Source organism: Microcaecilia unicolor, chromosome 4, assembly GCF_901765095.1.
Source record: "Microcaecilia unicolor chromosome 4, aMicUni1.1, whole genome shotgun sequence".
NCBI classification, from domain to species: domain Eukaryota; kingdom Metazoa; phylum Chordata; class Amphibia; order Gymnophiona; family Siphonopidae; genus Microcaecilia; species Microcaecilia unicolor.
In genome coordinates this window covers 222,848,328-222,871,559 of record NC_044034.1, presented here as the reverse complement: position 1 = coordinate 222,871,559, position 23,232 = coordinate 222,848,328, and the positions used below count along the sequence as shown (strand labels likewise).

The 23,232-nt window shown below is 42.7% G+C and overlaps 2 protein-coding genes and 1 non-coding gene across 6 annotated transcripts in view; 2 read left to right on the top strand and 1 right to left on the bottom strand.

The window, feature by feature from the left end:
* The window catches only part of PIDD1 (p53-induced death domain protein 1), a 51,106-nt gene extending 50,064 nt beyond the window's left edge, over positions 1-1,042 (bottom strand). For all 3 annotated transcript variants that reach the window (XM_030201267.1, XM_030201264.1, XM_030201268.1), the window contains exon 1: positions 170-1,042. The gene's annotated coding sequence lies outside the window, so the exon portion shown is untranslated. The remainder of the gene's footprint in view (positions 1-169) is intronic.
* Positions 1,029-21,540, top strand: RPLP2 (ribosomal protein lateral stalk subunit P2). Of its 2 annotated transcripts, none has more exons than XM_030201276.1 (5): positions 1,029-1,152; positions 8,126-8,249; positions 8,451-8,499; positions 18,469-18,567; positions 21,520-21,540. In XM_030201276.1, exons 2-5 carry the CDS (start codon positions 8,127-8,129, stop codon positions 21,534-21,536), a joined length of 288 nt encoding a protein of 95 aa, XP_030057136.1. In that variant the 5' UTR covers positions 1,029-1,152; position 8,126; the 3' UTR covers positions 21,537-21,540. The 2 variants fall into 2 exon arrangements, with proteins under 2 accessions (XP_030057136.1, XP_030057135.1); XM_030201275.1 differs by lacking the exon at positions 1,029-1,152 and adding an exon at positions 1,159-1,249.
* Positions 11,031-11,165, top strand: LOC115469761. The gene has a single exon (XR_003942043.1). It is a non-coding gene; the product is annotated as a small nucleolar RNA SNORA52 (small nucleolar RNA).
* Positions 21,541-23,232: the final 1,692 nt, after the last annotated feature.

The window sequence follows — 23,232 nt, the reverse complement described above, 5'->3', positions numbered from 1 at the left end:
GTGCCTCACTAATCACATTCCCTCCACCCCTACTACTAACCCCAAGGGTCACTGCTGGGGCACCTCTCTCAGCACATTTCTTCTTTTTTCACCCCACATGTCTAACCCCTCCTGGAGTACCTCACCACCCCGTACGTCTAACCCCAAAGGTCACTGTTGGATATTGTACCTCTTTGAATATAATTCTCTCTGAGAAAAGTTCCACAGTCTATGGCGGAAAGCGTCCTCCCCAGGCAGAACAGTACGGGACACTGAGGACTGCGCCTCCGAGTCCAGATTGGCTGCACGAGATCTTCCTGCATCCTGCTCGGCCTAGGGGAGGAGCAGGAACTCTTAAAGAGACACGAAGAGCTCACGCGCGCCGCGGGAATTCCGCAGTCATTGGCATTGCCACTTTCAGTAGAACAGAAGAGGCGTCATGCGGACACATACTATAATTACGTTTTCTACTGTGTATCTTGTCATAGGGACGGTGTAAAACCCAGATGAACTTTTAAAAGGTTTGTGATCGAATCCGGGAAGATCCCGAGGATCCCGCTGTATCCGGTTTTTACACCGTGCCTCTTGTAATATTGTCCACTCGCTTTGGGACCCCAGATCACACAAGTGAAAAACCGAGTCTCAGTGTCGCAAGAAGTGATATATTTTGGCAGTAGTCGTGCTGAAATGGTGATTTTTATCAAGGGAAGGAATAATATGCAAGTACAAACACCACAAAGCATGTGGTGTATCCAGGGCTAGGCTACTGCTCCTTCCGTGACTTTTGCCACAGTGCACCTCGGAACTTGTAGTTATCTCCCGGAGGTTCCCTCCTTATCTTCCGCTGCCTGACGCTGACGCGCTCCCGCTCGATCTTTTAACACTCCTTTTCTCATCCGTGTACTGAACACAAACTTTCTCCCAATCCCAAAATTCTATGTACTGTGGGTCGGATTCAAGCAGGTTAGATTGAGAGCAGATCTCGTTGCCTCTTGGCCACCCAATAGTAGCGGCCGTTATTGATGGTTTGACGTCAAAGGATGATGATGAGCAACTCCTATGCCCTGCCCTAGGGGCCCAGGCCCTCCCTCTTTCCGCCGGCTCTCTGGGTAACGAACGCACGCGGTGTGCACGAGCTGCTCTGCTCTGCTCTTTCATACAGCCCTGCGCCAGGTACGTGCAGAGGAGAAGCAGAATGGACCGAGCTCGCGAGCGACTGCGCCAGGTGGAAGCTCACGCGTCCAGTGGTTATTGGCCGCGTGCCGCCTAGGTATTAAATCTGTTGTTGGGTTGAGACTGCGTGGCCTGTGTCTGGCCTTGGCCGTGCACGTCTGCCTTCTCGTTGCATGTCGCTGAAGGGGGTTCAGCTGTGATGAGCGAACTTTCATTCTGTGCGGTAGAGAAGCGGCGCGCAGCTCGGCTTCTGAGTTTGTGCTGCTCCTGGGGCGAGAGGGCAGCTGACAGTAGCTAGGTCGATGGTTGTGGGTCGTTGACTCTTAATTCCATATAGCCTCTTTACCCCCCCCCCCCCCCCCCCGTGCTGTGGAGAGGCTACAGGGATCCCTAGAATACGAGTTCACAAACTTTTTAAGGTCGTGCGGTTTAGATCTTCGAGGTCCACTACAGGATCCACGTTTTACCCAAATACGAGCATGGGTCGCTAAATTCCAGAGCTGCCAAGTTACCCTCATATGGGGGAGTTCTGATACCCCCACATCAAGATGTTTTCTGGGACTTCCAGCAGACCAGCACTGTTTTTGGGTGTAAACATTGAAAACATGACGGCAGGTAAAGGCAAAATGACCAACCCGATCTATCTATCCTCTTTAACCCCTAACTTTTCCTAAGGGATCCCACGTTTTCTTAAATTCTGATAGTCCTCATCCCCTCCACCGGGAAGGCCATTCCATGCTTCCACCACCCTTTCCTTGAAATAATACTTTCTTAGATTCTTCCTAAGCCTATTCCCTCATCATCGTATGCTCCCCCTCCTTGTTCCAGAGTTTTCCTTCAGTTGAAAAAGGCTCACTTCCTGTACATTAATGCCCTTGAGATATTTAAACATCTCTATCACATTACTTGTCGCCCTTCTCTCTTCCAGCATGTAAATGTTAAGGTTCATAAGCCTGTCCCTATATGTTTTGTGTTCAAGACAGCTTACCAATTTTGTAGCCGCTCTCTGGACCGACTCCACCCTGTTTTTATATCTTACTGTACACCACCTTGAGTGAATTCCTTCAAAAAAGGCAGTAAATAAATCCAAATAAATAAAATATCTTTCCATAGGTGCAGTCTCCAGAGCTGCACACAGTACTCTAAACAGGGCCTCACCAGAGACTTCTACAAGGGCACTATCACCTCTTTTTTTTTCCTGCTGGTTATCCCTCACTTTTTGCACCCAATCTTTCTGGCTTTGACCATCACTTTTTCTACCTATTTGGAAGCTTTAAGGTCATCAGACACAATCACCCCCAAGTCCCTCTCTTCCTTTGTACACAGAAGCACTTCACCCCCTCCTATATTGTACCATTCCCTCGGATTCTTGTGACCCAAGTCCTTGACCCTGCATTTTTAGCATGAAATCTTAGTTGCCAAATATCAGACCATTCCGCCAGCTTCGCTAGGTCCTTCCTTATGTCATCCACACCTTCCAGGGTGTCCACCCTGTTGCAGAGTTTGGTATCATCTGCAAAGAGACAAACCTTACAAGACAGCCCTTCCGCAGTATCACTCACAAAGATGTTAACGAGCCCGCCCAAGGACTGGTCCCTGCAGTACTCCACTGATAACATCCCTTTCTTCAGAGCAAGCTCCATTTACCACTACTGTCCATTTTCCATTCAACCAATTTTTAACCGAATCAGGTATATTTTCTTCCATTTGCCGCTTCGCATTCCTGATAGCTTACCCAGCTTGTTGTCTTATAACATGTGAAGGCTATCTTCTTTTCCCTTACCTTTTTAGCTACTACATTCGAGAACCAGAGCAGCCTTTTCCTCTTTTATGTAATTTTCTAACATAAAGATTAATTACCTTTAATACATCTCCTTTCAGTCTTGTCCATTGCTGTTCTACTTCTTCAGCTGTTCCCATCCTACTATCTCTTTCTTGAGAAATTCCCTCATCTCGGCAAAGTTAGTTCTTTTAAAAATCCAGGTCCCTCAATCTCAAATGAGCCCTCTCCTCTGTCTTAATATTGAACCACACCATTCCGTGATCACTAGATGCCAAATGGTCCCCCACCTTGACTTCAGAAACATTCTCTCCATTTGCAAGCATCGGGTCCAGAATATCTCCATCCCGCGTCAGTTCCGTTACCTGCTGCTGAAACAATTCTTCCTGTAGGGAATCCAAGATATCTTTGCTTCTAGATGACCCCACAGCATGGATGTCCCCAGTCAACATCCGGCATATTAAAATCAGTAGTACTTCCCCTTTCCTAGCTAACTTGTGGATGTTTTCAGTTAAGTCTCTGTCCATTTCCACTGTGAAGATGACCTGAATATTACTCCTACGGTTTCCTTTCCCTCTTTCCAGTTTAACCCACAGCGTTTCTTCTGTACCCCATGTGTACTGCAGTTCTGCCACTTTAATATCATTCTTAGCCACTTTAATATAATTCCATTCCACCATTTTTTTACTACCCCATCCTTCCTGAATAGGTTATAGCCAGGTATAGCTATATCCCAGTAATGGTTCTCCGTGAACCATGTCTCCATGATTGCCACTAAATCCAAGTCTGCTTTTTTCATTGTAGCATCTAGATCTAGAAGTTTGTTTCTCATACTGCGTGCATTGGTTATATAAGGTTCTCCAGATGCTACTCTCTCTTTTTTTTTCTCCTCTCCCCCCCCCCCCCCCTTCTATAGGGGCATTCAGTGTCCTACCTTCCTTGTTGTTATTTATGGCTTTGGGGCCTTTTTTTAACCCATCCACAGCAATTTTAGTTTAAAGCTCTCTTTAGTACTTTAGCTAGTCTGTTGCTGAAAACACTTCGTCCCTTCCTTGATATAGATGGACACCATCACTGCACAGTAGCTCTTGAAAATCATCCCATGGTTTAGGAAACCAAAGCACTCTCGTCGGCACCATCCATGCAGCTACTCATTTAGCACCAGGATTCGAGCTTCTGTCACTCGCCCTTTACCTTCAACAGGGAAGATAGATAAGAACACCACCTTAGCACCTAGGTACCTAACCCTATGACCCAAAGCCATGAAGTCTCGCATGATATGTACAGTAGGATACTTAGCAGTATCATTCATGCCAGCATGGATGAGCAGCATAGGAAAGTGGTCAGTAGGCTTGATGAATCTAGGCAATCGTTCCGTAACATCACGAATCTTGGCACCAGGCAGACAGCACACCTCCCTGGACAACATGTCCAGTCAGCAGATGGGTGCCTCAGTACCCCTCAGAAGTGAATCTCCAACCACCACTACCTTTCGCTTCTTATTGACCACTTGTCCAGTGGTATTGGGATTTTTTAATCATTGTTCCCTCCTGTTTTTGAGATGTTTCTAGCTCCTGTGCCTCCAGAGCTGCGAACCAGTTCTTTAGTTCAACAGAAGTCAGAGTTGGAGGGTTGATCTTGCAGGATCTGGTGATCTGGAGATCCCCCAATGTTTCAACGTGCATCTCTGTTACGAATTTCCAGTTATCACAGCTGTTTCTTAGCCTTGCCACTTCCTCTCTTAGTTCTTGTACTTCTTTCATGAGGGATTCAATGTACATAGTAACATAGTAGATGACGGCAGAAAAAGATCTGCACGGTCCATCCAGTCTGCCCAACAAGATAAACTCATATGTGCCACTTTTTGTGTATACCTTACCTTGATTTTTACCTGTCTTTCATGGCACAGACCGTATAAGTCTGCCCAGCACTAGCCCTGCCTCCCACCACCAGCTCTGGCACAGACAGTATAAGTCTGCCCAGCACTATCCCCACCTCCCAACCACCAGCCCCGCCTCCCACCACCGGCTCTGGCACAGACTATATAAGTCTGCCTAGCACTATCCCCGCCTCCCACTACCGGCTCTGCCACCCAATCTTGGCTAAGCTCCTGAGGATCCCTTCCTTCTGAACAGGATTCCTTTATGTTTGTGCCACGCATGTTTGAATTCCGTTGCCATTTTCATCTCCACCACCTCCCTTGGGAGGGCATTCCAAGCATCCACCACTCTCTCTGTGAAAAAATACTTCCTGACATTTTTCTTGAGTCTGCCCCCCTTCAATCTCATTTCATGTCCTCTCGTTCTACTCTCTTCGCATCTCCGGAAAAGACTCGTTTGTGGATTAATACCTTTCAAATATTGAACGTCTGTATCATATCACCCCTGTTTCTCCTTTCCTCCAGAGTATATATGTTCAGGTCAGCAAGTCTCTCCTCATATGTCTTGTAACACAAATCCCATACCATTCTCGTAGCTTTTCTTTGCACCGCTTCAATTCTTTTTACATCCTTAGCAAGATACGGCCTCTAAAACTGAACACAATACTCCAGGTGGGGCCTCACCAACGACTTATACAGGGGCATCAAGACCCCCTTTCTTCTGCTGGTCACACCTCTCTCTATACAGCCTAACAACCTTCTAGCTACGGCCACCGCCTTGTCACACTGTTTCGTCGCCTTCAAATCCTCAGATACTATCACCCCAAGATCCCTCTCCCCGTCCGTACCTATCAGACTCTCACCGCCTAACACATACGTCTCCCGTGGATTTCTACTCCCTAAGTGCATCACTTTGCATTTCTTCGCATTGAATTTTACTTGCCAAACCTTAGACCATTCTTCTAGCTTCCTCAGATCCTTTTTCATGTTTTCCACTTCCTCTGGGGTATCCACTCTGTTACAGATCGTAGTATCATCCGCAAATAGGCAAACTTTACCTTCTAACCCTTCGGTAATGTCACTCACAAATATATTGAACAGAATCGGCCCCAGCACCGACCCCTGAGGCACTCCACTACTCACCTTTCCCTCCGAGCGAATTCCATTAACCACCAGCTACTGGCGTCTGTTCGTCAACCAGTTCCTAATCCAGTTTACCACTTCGGGTCCTATCTTCAGCCCATCCAGTTTATTTAAAAGCCTCCTATGGGGAACCGTGTCAAAAGCTTTGCTGAAATCTAAGTAGATTACGTCTATAGCTTGTCCCTGATTCAATTCTCCTGTCACCCAATCAAAGAATTCAATGAGATTCATTTGGCACGATTTCCCTTTGGTAAAACCATATTGTCTGGGATCTTGCAACTTATTGTCTTCCAGGAAATTCACTATCCTTTCCTACAGCATTGCTTCCATTACGTTTCCAATAATCGAAGTGAGGCTGCCTGTAGTTTCCAGCTTCTTCCCTATCACCACTTTTGTGAAGAGGGACCACATCCGCCGTTCTCCAATCCCTCGGAACCTCTCCCGTCTGCAAGGATTTATTAAACAAATCTTTAAGAGGACCCGCCAGAACCTCTCTGAGCTCCCTCAATATCCTGGGGTGGATCCCGTCCGGTCCCATGGTTTTGTCCACCTTTAGCTTTTGAAGTTGTTCATACACACACTCTTCCGTGAACCGTGCTCTATCCACTCCATTCTCATTTGTACTTTTCCCAGTCCATCGCGGTCCTTCTCCAGGATTTTCTTCTATGAAAACAGAACAAAAGTATCTATAGCAAATTTGCTTTTTCTTCATCACTATCTACATAATGGTTCACAGTATCTTTTAGTCTCGCAATTCCCTTTTTAGTCATTCTCCTTTCACTAATATACCTGAAGAAATTTTTGTCACCCCTCACATTTCTAGCCATTTGTTCTTCCGCTTGCGCTTTCACCAGACGTATCACATGAAACCAGGATCTTGTCTTGGTCCAAGCATTTGGTCTAGTCAGAGGCAGAAGCTGTAATGAGAGCAGTATCTTTAAGGTTTCATTGTTTCTTTACCATACTTCAAATGTAGGGACACTGTTGTACTTGTGGATAAAAGAAAATTTTAAAAAATGTCAAAATTACAGTGAATGAGCCAATAAATCTCACTCCTTGATACTGGGTAACTTTGATAACTCTAGCTTTGTTTACTTAGGGCCCCTTTTACAAAGATGCCTTAGCGTTTTTAGCGCACGCTAAAAATAAGTGTTCACTAAATGTTAAATGCCCGTATATTCCTATAGGCATCTCACATTTAGTGTGTACTAAAACCACTAGGGCATCTTTGTAAAGGGTACCCTAGATCATTCACTGTCCCCTGTGAACCTCGGTAACTCCAAAATGTTGAGCTCTTTTCAAATGGCAGCTACCCCGTACTGGGCTGTAGCTATTGCATATTTTATCCTGTCCTGAAGTGGTGAAGTTTTTATTTTTTCTGTTTCTACATGAATGGGGAAACACTTGTTTTAAAAATTTACCGCTGTATTTTGAATGTTGAAATAAGAAGTTTGGATGAATCTTCTGTAAGTCTGTTATGCTTAATGTTGTACAAAAAATGCAAGGTGATGTGTTTTCACGAAATAATTACTTTTCCTAGATGTCCTCATATGCCATGTTGGCTCAGACCTTTAGCAAACCAGATTCTGTCACAGACATTGGCCAATCCAAGTCATTAGAAGTTACCAGGAGCATGCCCTTAGCATAGCTTAGTAAACAGGGCCCTTAAGGTTGTGATAAGCTTTTTATAGGGCCAGCAAAAAGAGGGTGACATAGGTCTTGACACTTCATGTACTGTCTTCGGATGTACAGGAACCCATGCCATCTAAAAACTTAAATCCAAGAGCAACTTTTTTTTTATTGGCCTTATGAAAAGTGTCGCAGGCAAAGATGACAGAAAAATGTGAAGTAATAAGTTCATTATTGATAGTCTCTCAGTTGAGTGTCATTTGTGGGATGACCATAAAATGAGTGAAACAAAGCTATAGGGTCAGCTTTTTCTATATTGCTTGTTTTCTAGGTTCAAACTTTCAGATACTGGATACGCACTCCGTTGCATGCAGCAGCCAGCTCAGTTGAAAAGGATTTTCAGTGTAACTCATTCGGTTGTATAATACGTGATGTGCAGAAGACATCAAAATGGTGGTCATGAGTTTTAAGTGCTATTTAAGAGAGTTTATTAAAGCTGTGCATGTGTTTGTGTTTTTTCTTTTTATATTGGCTGTGGTCAGGATGCGTTACGTTGCAGCTTACCTCTTGGCTGTACTTGGTGGCAATGAAAGACCCAACTCTAAGGACCTGAAGAAGATCCTGGACAGCGTTGGCATTGAAACGGATGACGAGCGTATCAACAAGGTAATGACTTGGAATTGGTTCACAGAGGAACACTATATGTGACCTTTCTTTCCAGATGGAGCCTATTCTGCCTGTTGTGTTCAAAACTGTGAGTTCAGGTTATTAAAAGCTTAATCCCACATAAAAATATGGCATATGAGTTATAAACTGTTTTTAGTGTTTTTATCTTAGCCAATAATCCTAACACTCATTTTTTTGTAGGTTATTGGCGAACTGAATGGCAAAAATATCGAGGAAGTCATTGCCCAGGGTGAGTATAATCACCGTGTGTTTGTGGATGGGGAAGGGTGCATTTTGTGCAGACACTTTGACAAAGACCAACACCTTTTAGATGAGTTTTTAACCTCACCTGTGTATATTTAGAAATATAGAAGAATTAAAAGAAATTACAGAAGGGCCATTTTACTAAACCTTAGTGCACAGTAAATGCTAAGAAAGGCCGTAAGTATAAAATGGGCTTTTTAGCAGTTAGTGTACAGTAAGCTTTAGTAAAAGGGCCCTTAAATAACTTGTATGTACTAAAATGTTAAATTGTCCCACAAAGCCTTCAGTGGCGGGCTGCAAAATATGCTAGTTTGGAGGTATCACTTTTTTTTTTTTAATCAACAGACATGATTACTATATATACTCATCTATAAGTTGATCTCATGTAGAAATTGAGGGCATTTTTTATGACAAAAATGCTGTGACCCATGTATAAGTTGAGTCTGGGTCCCACGTTGCTCGCTCTTGCTCTCTTCAGCATCTCCCCAGCCTTTCCCACCTTCCCCCACCCCCCTTCCCATAGTCCACAGCTTCATAGATTTCAACAACAGTCAGGAATTATTAGGAAAGTGATAGAAAATAAGGCACATGATATCATAATGCTTTTGCATCATTCCATGGTATGTGCAATTCTGATTGTCTTATCAAAAAAAAAAAGATAAAGAGGAATTAGAAAAGAATGGTGACTAAAATGATTGAGGTTAGGGCTCTTAATGGAGAGGGCTGAGGGTGGATATGATAAAGGTCTAAAGAATTTTGAGTGGAGTAGAGTGGGTAAACGTGAATTGATCACTCTTTTTCAAAAAGTGCAAAGACTAGGGGACTCCATGAATTACATTGTAATACTTTTAAAATGAATAGCAGAAAATCATTTTTCACTCAATGACTAATTAAGCTCTGGAACTCATTGCCGGAGGATGCACTAACAGCAATTAGTAGATCTGGGTTTTAAACAGGTTTGGACAAGTTCCTTGAGGAAGAGTCCATAAACTGCTATTAAGATGGACATGGGGAAAGCCACTACTTTACTCTGGGATCGATCACATGAAATTCACATATGTTTTCAATCTTACTGTACTGCAAATAAAGTAGTATCTAAGCAGTTTACAATGATAAAGTAGATAGGGGAGAAAAGAGTCAAGACATAAAGAAAGGCCTAGTTTACATATTGAATATAAGGGAAGATATCTAGTGGAAGAGACAGGAAAGAGGGAGGTAGTGTGAAGTACATTCAGACAAAAAAATGTGCAGTGCAATTGAGGGGGGGTGCTTCGGTGTAATTTGCTAGGAAGGTTATTGGGAATTAGGCTGCTGAGGGGAAGGCTTAGACATAAAAGTCAGGAAAGATGGAGTTAGTGTAAGGTACACGCAGACAAAATGTGCAGTGTGATCAAGGGGGGGCTTCTGCGGTGTAATTGTAGTTGAGGTAAGGACAGCAAAAGTAGACATCCTAGCCATACATGAACGGACTTGTAGATATGATGGGATTGCAAGCAGTTGTTGCTGTGAAGAACAGAAAGTCCTGATTGGGGTATATGGAGTGAGTGACCTATAGAGGAATAAAGGCAAGTCTGAGTGAAAGATTGGAACAGCCAGAACCAAAATCTTGAAAGTTAAATGACAGCAGATGGGTAACCAGTGTTGTGATGTTAAAAGCGGGGTGACAGTATCAAATTGTTTTGCTCCATGGATTAATTGTACTGTGAATAAGCAGAAGTTGATATTGTTGTTATCCTTGAAACAGAGAATTACATTAGTCTAACAAGATAAAGCTAAGGAGTGAACAAGCAAGTGGAGAGAGTTATTGTCAAAGAGAGAGTGGGCTACACAGATTTGATGTAATACAAAGAACAGTTTATCAAAACAGAGGAAATGTGCTCCTGAAAGGTGAGGGTGGTGATCTATGATGACACCCCATATCTTAGTAGATTCCCTGTGGGGAATTTCAATTCTACATATTGTTGGGAGACACAGTAAAGCCGCGGTACTTGTGACATGGATTGGCTACTGTTGGAAGCAGGATACTGGGCTACATGGACCATCAGTCTGTCCCAGTATGGTTATATTTTACTCTTCTTTCAGCAGTTAACAGCACACAACTTTTAAATCCCACTCTTACCACCTGCCCATCCTACTGTTCCCTTAAGGGCATAAGAATATAAGAATTAGAAACTGAATTCTAAATAATATGAATGCCGCTAGCTATGTCTGAATTGTTTTGGCACTTCAGTAAATTTAAAAAAATAAAATAAAATGTTTTAGTTGCTCTGTTTCGGTGACTTCCTCTTTGAGGTGGGACTGGAAGGGATGTATGTGGTAAGGAAAAATGGATAGAAGTTAACATTTAAAATTGGCTTTCAACTATGGTGATGTCGGTGATGTTATACATTGCAAAATGTTTATGCTTATTCTTGTAGACCTATTATCCTCCAATTCCTTTTATCTGTTTTCTACAGATGGTCTTTGTGTTAGGGGTTTACTGCCTAGAATTGGGAGATAGTGCAGTCTATAAATAAATTGTCCATTTTAATACCTACAGGTTTTGGTTGGTACCTGCTGGGTTTCGCTTGTGGACTAGATAAAATTAGAAAAATTTTATCAAGATATGAGCTGACTGCTGATTAGCTCATAATAAAAGCTTTCTGGACACACATTATTTCTTTTCAGTTCACAGAATCCCATCTTAAACCCCAGTACATGACCTTTTCATTTACTTTAGTCTTGTTACAGGAGAGGAAAGGGCTAATGTGAAAACCAGAATGCCTGAATGAGAGAAACAGGATAAAATTAAGATCAGTGCTTGTACTTATACGTCAGTCCTGACTTGCAGCTGTTCCAGCTCCCCATGTATGCAGCTCTGCCATTGCATCTTGGTCCTGTCCTGATCTGTACTCTGAACCAAAGAGATCTCTACCTTAGTCCTGCCTTGCAGTTCCATGTCCCCTGTTGGTCAGTGTACCACATTTGTTTTCTGTAGTAGCCTGTCTTTTGTGGTTCATATCAGGACTTAACAAATTTTGGGTGCCAGGTGACCCTGGTAAGTAGAACTTTCCCCTTCATACTTAGATTTTTGTGCCCCTGGCTTCATGTTGCTGCTGTCACTAAAAAAAAAAAAACCAAACCAATTTCCTCTGCATTGGCTCTGCTCTCAGTAAGTTTGACCTGTGTGATGCAGGACCTTCCAGACTTGTTCCATGGTCTCAAACCTTGTATGATGTATGTGTGAGTTCCTGCAGTGCATGACAGAAACTTACTGAGAGTCACATGGTGCAATGAATAGACTGGCTTCAATTCTGGTGGCAACCTTTAGCAAACTGCATGGGTTGGCTAGATAGAGTATAGGGAATAGTGTGACTAGTTGACCAATCTGACTGGCTAGCTGGGAGGGGATGTTTTCATGGAAAATTGACCGATTGTGGAGGAAGGAGATAGGGTGTGTAAATAATTGCGTGTTCCCACTACATGATTAATTACTCTGAACTCGTATCTTACCAGACTGTTTTACACAGCCTGGGTACTAACAAGCTCCATAATCAGAAGGACACACTGGGATATAAGAAGATGTTTATTAGCATCTCGCCAAAGGCAGGACAGGCAATTAAGCATTCATATCCGGAACATGGTGAAACAGCGCTTCACGACACACAGCAGGTGCATTCTGTCTTCTCTCTTCTGCCCCGATACCCTAGCAGACTGCCTTTTTTATACCTTTCTTGTTCCATTCATTCCTATGGACCCTAACTTTCTCACCAGCAGTTTTTGGCCATTATCGGTTGATAACAATGACTTCACATGTTCCCAAGCTCTAAGTATCAACAAATGATGTTGGTCAACATCTGTGAATTAATGTCTTCACATGTCATTTCGTTCCCTTCAGCCCCCCCCCCCCCTACTTGCACCTGACCCACTAGTATCTTCTACTTGCCAAAACATCCTTGCCTGTGACTTTCTTGATAGCGCCAATCCAGCTGTTATTTACAGAGAAGATTCCCCCTCCCTCTGTCTGCTCTCAGTTGCTTTCTTCAGCATTTGCTGCAGTGAAATGTATCTGTATCAGAAGTGATCTTTGATTCTTAGAGGCCTGGCTCTTAGCCTGAGCCCTTGGCCTGTATTTCACTGAAAGCAAGTGACAGCATATTTCTACAGATGGAGGGGGGGGGGGGGGGGGAAACAGGACTGACAAATGGGCAGCAGAGTATCTTTTTGGTTGGAGATAACAAATAAACCATCTCTACCCCCATAAGCTGACCTAGAACATCCAGTGACTCCTGCTGATACTTTTCTGGTTCTTTTGCATTTTCGAATGACAAGTGTGCACAAAAATACAGACTCGCACACAATTATCTAGGAAATAGGTACCCTTAATATGCCAACATACATAGCTTCTGGTTCCAGGTAGAGGCTCTTCATAGCAGTGTTTGTATCCCTTGCCATGGGAAGAGGGCATGAAGGGTCTGGACTGTGGAGATTTGCATCTAAATCCTCACAGTGCATAAAGATGGAATAATGGAGCAAAAACAAAAAGCCCCAAGCATACCAGTGCATAGCCACAGCTATACTCCTGCTCAGCCCAAATGGGGCAGAACCTGGCCTGGCCAGGGTGACCAATCAGATCATGTGTATGTACACAGAAAAGGCATGCATCTTGCTCTGTTGCTAAATAAGGGGAGGTGAGAGCTCCTTAGTAAGCCTTTAGAAATCTGCAGGAAACAAGGATATGTCAGATAAGAAAAAACAGACCAATATGTGAGACCAAAGGTAAAAGGATGAAATGAATGCATTGGCTACCCAGGGAGCCTAATTTCCAATATCAGAAGCAGGTTAGCTTCATTCTGCATCTCAGGCTCTATAGTTGCTTATGTGGGAAGGGGTGAGGAGGGCTACTGGCTGTGTACATCTTGGAGACATCGGAGAAGAAACTAGACATGAGGTTTCTAGAGCCAACCCTTGCTGGCAGAAGCAGGGTTCATCGGCAATCTTCTGGTCTGGGGCAGAGAGATCTGGCTAGGCGTTGAGGAACAGGTGAACATCAAGAGGATGCTACAGTGACTAAATATGAGATTTTGAACATTTGATGCATACTTAATTATACAACTGGGATTGGGGCACTTAACCCCCAAGGTTAATTTGTACAGCGCTGCGTAACCCTAGTAGCGCTCTAGAAATGTTAAGTAGTAGTAAGGTGTGCGGGAAGAGGTCAGACAGGGTGGGGGTGGAGAAGGGTCCTGAAATGTAACACAATGTATTGAAAGTTTCTAGATGAAGTGAAGGTTGTTTTTAGGACAGTTACTGGAAGTATAACTGTGTACTACTATAATTATAGTGACATTTTAGTACTGTTAGTGGCTTAACAGTGACATATGTAGCTGTGGGTCACTAGTGACACGTGTTTAGGAAGAGGGTATGAGGGTTTCATTGATTAGTTACAAGTGTGCAGGAACCAAAAAGATTAAGAACACCGCGTTAAAGAGGTTTGATGGAATGAGAATAAGTTCATCTTTATTTTTTTTTATTCATTTAGATTTTTCAATCAAGTATATGCTTATACTGAAAGGAATATAATAGTTGAGAGTTTTCTTTTCTTGTGAACAATTAACATTTCTTGTACAATAATTCCATTTATGTTAATCTTGGATCTAATTTAGAGGACTTGAAATTAGATCCAAGATTAACATAAGTGGAATTATTGTACAAGAAATGTTAATTGTTCAAAAGAAAACCTATTTATGATGTAACAAAAGGAATATTTGTCCATAACCGAGCTCATTAATACTTATGTGAGTGACAATATATCATTAACATTCTCTTCACTCCAATGATCTTTTGGCCACAAGAAATTCTTTTAGATGTGAAGGCTCAAAAAATACATATTTTATCGACTGATAACATACAACACATTTACATGGGTAACACAAATAGAAGGTTGCACCAATCTGAACTCCTAATTTAAGCAATAAAATCTGACGTCTTTTTTGAGTTTCTTTTGCTAGTCTCGGAAAATACATATTTTATGTCCCATAAGCTCCTTGTCCTTATTCTTAAAGAATATCTTCATTATACATGTTTTGTCCAAAGTTAAAACCACAGTAACCAATAAAGTAGATGAGGAAACCAAGTCTGTATCAGAAGACTCCAAAATTGCTGACACATCCAAAGGTGGGTCAACTTGTTCACGACCGTTGAGGTTCCAAGTGGTTTACTCGGCAAATAGTAGACCTAGGAGAAAGGGGGGGGATGGGGACTTGATATACCGCCTTCTGAGGTTTTTGCAACTACATTCAAAAGCGGTTTACATATATTCAGGTACTTATTTTGTACCAGGGGCAATGGAGGGTTAAGTGACTTGCCCAGAGTCACAAGGAGCTGCAGTGGGAATTGAAAACTCAGTTTTCCCCAGGATCAAAGTCCACTGCACTACCACTAGGCTACTCCTTCACTGGAATAGCTTCGTTCGAATCCAAATATTTCTTTTATGTACCTTCTCACATATCCCTAGTGTTACCGATATTACCCTAGGGGAAATTCAAAATCTTAAATTATGAGTTCTCCAGTGAATTTTCCTTCGCATATTTATTGCATCTTTCACTGTACTTGTTTGAATTTCTTGAATTCTAACCAGATCTTTCCCCTGAGTCACAACTTTCTCCGACATTTGCTTCATGCCAATTTCTACTATTTCTGAGAATAAGTTCATCTTAAGCGTATGTATGTGTGAGTTGGAGTAAGAAGTGGTAATTTTGAGGTGATAGGGGCTAGGGTGAGGGGTTGCTCACTTCCTCATGGGTTAGGCTTACAGGGTTTGGGGTTCTGGCAGGAGGTTTTATGGGTGGAAGTAGGGAGGGATGAGGAAACATTAAGATGGGTTTGAGGGTGGGCAATAGAGGGAGGAGTGGGTGTAGGAGATTTGACTTTAATTGGAGATGGATATATTCAATCTAGTTTCAGTATATGGCTACAGTCCTAATCAGTGTGATTTCTATGCAGATCACAAGATAAAACTGCTGGTTGGGAAAAGGACATTGGAACATTGGTGCTCAAATTGGATATGTCTGGCTTAGGAGACCCATCACAGATCTGAGAGGGCCTGTTTTAAAGCTTCTACAAAATTCCTGGGGATGCTTTGACCCCTGGAGATTCAAAAATCCAGTGGTGAAAATTTCACATTTTATTCCAATGTGCATGCTTCATTCTTGTGCAGTGTCCTTTGAATTAAGAATTGGTTATTGGACAGGAAACAGAGGGTAGGGTTAAATGGAGAAGGGTGAATAGTGGAGTACCACAGGGATCTGTACTGGGACCGGTGCTAATTAACATGTTTATAAATTATCTGGAAATTGGAATGACAAGTGAGGTGATTAAATTTGCAGATAAACTATTAAAATGAACATGAAAACATACATATAAATAGCTCATATAAAAATAGTAGTAATCCTCATAATGGGATACACAAGAACTAAAAACTTATCAGAGTTCACCTTTTTAACAATGCTTTTTAAAAACACAAGGATAACAAGATCCAAGAGAGATGGTGGCTTACCCAGCTGGTGAGGCTTGAAATCTCAAGCCTCACCAAACTGATAAAAACTAGGGAAAAAAAAGGGGGGGGGAACACCTCTTAATCATAAAGATATATACACCAGAACCCCTCTGTGCCCATCTTCTTCAGGGTCAATCAAGTTGTGTTTTTATGTCAACAAGCAAGGAGGTAAGAGTTCCTCTGGCTATGCTAGGAAACGTACAAATTCCAATTACTTATGTACTGGTAAGTCACAACCACTTAGCCAGGTTCAGTGAAGGTTTTTAACCTTACTGATGGTCTCTAGGCCATCAAACCACATGGGATAATTTTTGAAATTAGATCTCTTTGCAGAGTGCCCTATTTGCTGTCAGCAAAAAGGCAAAGCTACCCTTCTGTTGTTTATAAGTACATAAATGTTGCCATACTGGGACAGACCAAAGGTCCATCAAGCCCAGTGTTCTGTTTCCAACAGTAGCCAGTCCAAGTCACAAGTACCTGGCAAGATCCCAAAACAGTACAGTGCATTCATCTGTGGATTACCTATCTGACTTAGCCCCTCCTTTATACTTTTCCACCCATTCCTCTAAAAGTAAAAACCCTGCACAAATTTTAAGAATAACCAGCACAACAGTTCATTGTTAGAACTTCTAAAAAGATGCTTGAGTCTTCCTCTGTGCAGACCCTAACCCTTCCAATCTTGATAATACAGAACAGGAGTTCCCTTCTGCATCCCAACCTCAAGTCACTGGCTCTGATGATATGGAAATTAAGCAGTGTCCAGTTGCCTCCTTGGGCCTTCCACTTCAGATTATAGGCATCTTAGAAGCCTTCCGTGAGACTTCTATGTATGTTTAAATGGAAAACGTTTTGAATATGAAGTTTCACGAATGGTAAAGACCTCTGTTGTTGTCCATCAAATGCCATACTGCAATACCTATCATCGGTGTCCCTCAAAGCTATATGGGGAAGTCCACCTACATTCCCGCCAGTGGTGGTACTGTTCCAATATCACATTTTCATTAGCAAGAGACAGGCAAGTTCTACAGGGCTCCAGAAGACCTGCTTGTCCCTAGTGATTTGAAAATACAATATTAAAACATCAGCCAACTTCATCCCCCCGGCACAAAATGAGGTTGGAGAACTCCCACACAGCTTAAAGGGACCATTGCTATAACATTTCTATTGCCTCGGGTCGTACTCGTCCTCGTATCATAGTACGTCTGTATGCTCTGAGCTTACTATGTCCTCATAGATGGAATTTTGGCTCCCTAGTACACAGTCGTTTCCAGATTCATGAAAGGGCTTTTCTGTTAAACCACAAATACAGAAGCCACCTGTTCCATAGGACCTCAATGCCTTTCTTATACCTCTCATGGAACCACCTTTTCAGTTCATAGAATATTCATCTATTAAATATTCTAATCTGGAAAGTACTCTTTCTGATAATCATTACTTTGGCTAGAACACTGTGCCCTCATCCTTCTGCCAGAGTTGGTCACACTTTTTTGTATGAATTAAATAGTGCTGCCCGTGTTTTATTCTAAACCATACAGACATCACCGAGAAGCTCCATACTCTGGACTGTAAATGGACTCTTGCTTATAAAAGCAGAATCTATTAGAAAGTCTGTGTAGCTGTTCATCTTTAGCCCCAAGAAACATGGCATGCCAGAGGCAAAACAAGACGCCACCTAATTGTCTAGTTTTGTGTATCCACTTCTGTTATGAGCAGACTGTTATACCTCTTAATTAGTAGAAGTAACCTCATCAAATCGGAGCCAATGTGAGTACTATAGCATTCATAAAATTTGCTTCACTGGATAGCATTTGAAAAATGTAGCTACTTGGTCCTCTCTTCATACCTGCATTTCATACTGCTACTGGAACCAGTTGTCATTCGGTGACCGTGCATTCAGTAGAGCAGTATTAACTAACCTTTGCAATTCTTGCTTCATCATGTGATCAGACCTCTCTTCAACAATAGACAAATTATCTGTAAAGTTGAGCAACCCTGAGCTTTGGAGTCATCCTCTTGTGTGCCTTGTTACTATGTTTTGCTTTCCATGGAGAATGCTGTTTATGCAGAATACCTGTTAACAGGCAGACAGCAGGATTAATCAGGCACACAATTCTACCTCCTTTAGTTAGGGAACTAATTGAGGGGACAGAGGAGACCGTTGTTCATGGGAAGGATACATGTGCTCTGAACTTCATATGAGTTCTGGGAGAGCTCTTCATCCCAATGCCGTGTGATGCCATCACCCGCTTGTGCGCCCAATGAGTCCTGTTTATGCAGAACATCTGTTACAGATAAGCGACTTTTCTATGTCCTGTGTGGGAGAAAGGAGTCTGTAAAACTTACCTGATTACTGACGTCATGACTCCCTGTACCTTATGGCATTGTAAACATTCTCTTATTCCATTTTGTGTTTTGCAGGGAATGGAAAGCTTGCCAGTATGCCTGCCGGTGGTGCTGTAGCTGTCTCAGCTGGTGCCAGTTCTGCTGCCCCAGCTACAGGGGCAGCTCCTGCTGCTGGTGAGTATGTGCATGTGCTATCTGTTCAAGAACATTCCAAGAGTTGCTGCTGCTTGTGCCTGTCTACCTGTCGTTCTCTCTTACCTCCTCTCCATACTCTTCCTCCCTCTGGCATATATTTTTCTCTCTTTCCACTGCTCCTCTCCTTCCCCGGTTCTTCTGCAGCTTGTTGCCCTCCCCCCCGCCCACTGGCAGCCTTTTCTCTTCTGCCAGCCCCTGCTCTCTGGCATCTCATCTCCCTGCCGTGCGGTGCCCTCCGAACTTGCCTTGTACATACGGTGGCATTAAGCACACGCTGCTCTGCTCCGCTCCTCTGTAATCGGATCCCTCCCTCTCCTGCAGCAGGAAACGGGAAGTTTCATTAGAGGAGGCAGGATGCTAGAGAGGGAGGGTCCCGGTTACTGAGGAGCAGTGCAGCGTGTGCTTAATGCAGCTCAGAGTGGGGAATGAAATGCCAGAGAACACGGGGTAGCAGGAGAGAAAAGGCTGCCAGTGTGTGCAGGGGTTGTGGGGGAAGTAGGAGAGAACCAAAGAACAGGCTGCAGGAGCATTGGGGAGGGAGGGTGTCAATGGTAGGAGAGAGAAATATATGCAGGAGGGAGGAAGAGTCTGGGAGAGAGTCACGGTGTAGTAGCAAACAAAATGCTGTCTGTATGAGAGGGTAGGAGAGAACACAGGGTGGTTGGAAAGAAAAAGCAGGAGTGCCAGGGGAGAGAAGTGGTAGGAGAGAAAAATATGTTATTCGGGAGAAGGGGAGGAAATGCAGACCAAAGTATCCTGTCTTACTGGGTTGTATGGAAATGATAGCTGTACATGAAAAAATGAAATGAGCTAACCATATTGAATCCTTTTCCGTCGGTAGATTTTTCAAACAAACTGGGGGAAAAAACAGCAGCAGTCACAATGTATATTGGTCTGGTTTAATGTGTAGGGGTATTCTGGCCAGAATGAACAGACAGATGATGAAATGATAGCAGAAATTTGCGAAGCTAACAAAGGGTCCCTTTTACTAACCTGTGCTTATTACTATAAGGTGCGCTGAGGCGTCCCTCGTAATTTTCGGATGTGCATTGTTCGGAGGGTGGAGAAGTAGGCGTGTTCTGTGCTAATCTGTTAGCGCGTGAGCCTTTACTGCCTACAAAATATGTGTAATTAAGGGCTCACGCATTGATGTCTGCTGAAGTACAAAAATTAGGCCATTTTACCCAGGTGGTAAAAATGACCTTAGCACATGAGAATGGCCCATGTAAACGTGCTAAAGCCACGTTTTGCCACACCTTAGTAAAAGGGCCCCAAATTAGCAACACTGTATAAGGGATGCCTTTCAATTACTGTCATAAAACAAAATGGCTGTATGTTCAAAAATTTAAAAATCTGCTATGTGATCTATTCCAAAGGTAAATATAACCACATGACTATGAAATAAAGACTATGTTCAAATTCAAATAAACCAAAATCTCTTTTTATACCAAAAGCATGAAGAAAGAACTGCAGAAGCCACAACTGCTGTTTGTTTTCCAACATGGTCACTGCAATTATTGGCCTAAAAAAACCCTTCTTGTGTATTATACCCAACAAAAGAGCCCTGTTTATCAAATCCACTGGAATAAATCATAATGTGCAGCTGAACAGAGCATGTGCCAGAGCCGGTGGTGGAGGCAGGGATAGTGCTGGGCAGACTATACGGTCTGCGCCAGAGGCAGGGCTGGTGGTTGGGAGGCGGTGATAGTGCTGGTCAGACTTATACAGTCCTGTGCCAGAGCCGGTGGTTGGGAGGGCGGGGATAGTGCTGGGCAGACTTATACGGTCTGTGCCCTGAAGAGCACAAGGTACAAATCAAAGTATGGTATCACACAAAAGAGTAGCACATATGAGTTATCTTGTTGGGCAGACTGGATGGACCGTGCAGGTCTTTTTCTGCCGTCATCATCTACTATGTGAGGTGATATATATTTGAGTACAGATAAGTAATTTGATGTTAATGTGATTACATTTTCTTTAGCTTTTTAGTGCACGCTTGTGTTCATTTACACATTTTGATGTATTCCAGTGGGTTTTTGATAAGGTGTGGTGTAGTACACATGGAGGAGTTTTTTTTTTTTTTTTTTTTTTTAGACCAATGCTTGTAGTGACCAAATTGGAACAAGCAATTGTTTAAAGGTGTGTTCTTAGGGGGGGGGGGGGGGGGGGGGGGGGGGGGGGGGGGGGTGTGTTCTACCTGCTTTTTGTATTTAAAAAAAAAATTTTGGTTTATTTGTATTTGGAACATATTCTTTATTCAAGGGGCGACAAACCAGGGGGTTTCATTTTTGACTGAAACAGATACTGGAGCTAAAATTCGCCATACAGTTTTCGGCTAAAGCCAGCAGTATGGCTTCCTGACCAAAACAGGCTGCAGGTTCTTCTCTCCTCCCCCCCCCCCCCCCCCCCCCCCACACACACACACAAAAAGAAAGCTGTTTCCCTCGCTACCCTCCCACCACCCATAGGCTCTCATCGTGAAGTTACATAGTATTTATTTTTTAAAACTAGGAGAAAATAAGTCAGTGATAGTGTGACAATAGCCGAGTCTCCCTCGGAGAGCTTTCTTTATATTAAACTGTAGAAATTAATTTAATTCATTCATTATTCATTGCAGTATTTATATACTGCTTAGACCTAAGTAGTTAGTTTAATGTACAGGTACTACAACTATTTACATCTGGCTTGTGTGCTGTAGGACTTTTTGTCTTTATATGCCTGACAAGTTGATACTTTGGTGCTGCTCCCCCCCCCCCCCCCACCCCCCAAAAAAAAAAAAAAAAACACACACACACATCACCCTTTAATTCTGTCAGCTAGGAAGAACCTATATTGGTCATGCCGTGGACCATTCTTGTAGCCCTTATTTCTGTGTTTGTTGTTTTGGGAATTACGAGTAATAACTAGTGTCTCTTCCTTTATGTTTTGCAGCTGAGGAGAAGAAGTAGAGAAGGAAGAATCTGATGAATCTGATGATGACATGGGATTTGGGTCTTTTTGACTAAATGTTGCTACAGAAAAGTCATTAAAGCTTTTTGTTTCAAAACAATATGGTTCTCTTTCAAAAAGTATAATTTGAGAAACTCTTGATGCTATTGAATTGCAGCATAGAGGTAATAAGGTGATTGGGCGACCACATTTAGAGCTACTTTGGTTAAATGCTAATCAGCACTGTTTAAGGTGCTTATTGAGTTTGTTTATTGTCATGCATTGTGGGATAAAACAATTACAATCCATGTAAGATGCACTTGATACAAATGTGCCATCAACTCAGTTCTACAAATCTAACATGCCCTTGATCAAAAGCAGCAGATTCAGTTCTGGAGTGGTGTACCCTTCTTACCACCCATTCCATGTAATGAGTAATGCATTTGATACTGTTCCTTCTGTGGTATAAACAAGTACTTTCTTTGTCCTTAGTGGGCTCACAATCTAAGTTGTTTTTTTTTTTTGGGGGGGGGGGGGGGGGGGTTGTACCTGGAGCAGTGTAGGGCTGAGGGACTTGCCCATGGTCACATAGAGCTGCAGTAGGAATCAAATTCGGTTCCCTGGTTCTCAGCCTACTGCACTAATCACTAGGCTGCTCTGCCCTTCTCCCTATGCAAGACCTTAATCCCTCTTCAGTTGGAAGGAGCTCATAAGTCACCAACTAGAGTGGAAATGTCTGCATGGGAGACTGGGTTCTGTCTGAAGAGTAGACTGTCGCCTTGTTGCAGTTTGGGTATTCAGTGCTCACTCTGTCCTGTTGATTCCTGTTTGTTTAGTATAATAGGAATATTGTAGATTTCCTTAAATTCTTACTATAGCCATTATTCTCCTATGTTAAGTCCATAATAACGGCTATATGGATAAGACAGTTGACTTTGAAAATATCTACTGTTGACTTTGGTGTACATTAGTGGAGTTGGAGGAGATTACAAACCCAGGTAGAAAAGATTGCCCAGCTAGTGTTTAGGGTGGTGGACTTGGTCCTGAGGAACTGAGTTCGATTCCCACTTCAGGCACAGGCAGCTCCTTGTGACTTTGGGCAAGTCACTTAACCCTCCATTGCCCCATGTAAGCCGCATTGAGCCTGCCATGAGTGGGAAAGTACGGGGTACAAATGTAACAAAATAAAAAAAATAAATAATAAAGGGATCAGTGGGAAAAGGTTAGAGAGAATAGTCATCTAGGACCAGATTCTCTATATAACACCAAAAAAAAAAATCATGCTTAGTGCTGTTCTATAAACCTTGTCTAAAGTTAAGCACGGTTTATAGAATGTGTTGTGCCCATTCCCACGATTAAAATTTAGGCGTTACCATTACATAAACTAAAACTAGGTGTAAATGCCTGTGCTTAACTGGATCAGACATATTTTGTAGCAGTGCGCATAATTTTTAGGAATGCCAAGCCTCCTTTTGAGATTCACGTATAAGTGTTTACATGTACCAATTTAGAGAATACGCTTAGAAAGTTGTGCATTTAAATTCTAATTAGTGATAATTTATTTATAGTGGCCAATTATCAGCGCCAATTGGCTTGTTAAACAAGTTGCGTGTACAACTTCCGTTGCCATCTGCATGGTACAGCACACTGTGTGGTTAAAATAGCTTTAATTGAAGCAGGAAAGCTGGGTAAAAGTGCATAGTTTATCAACATCGT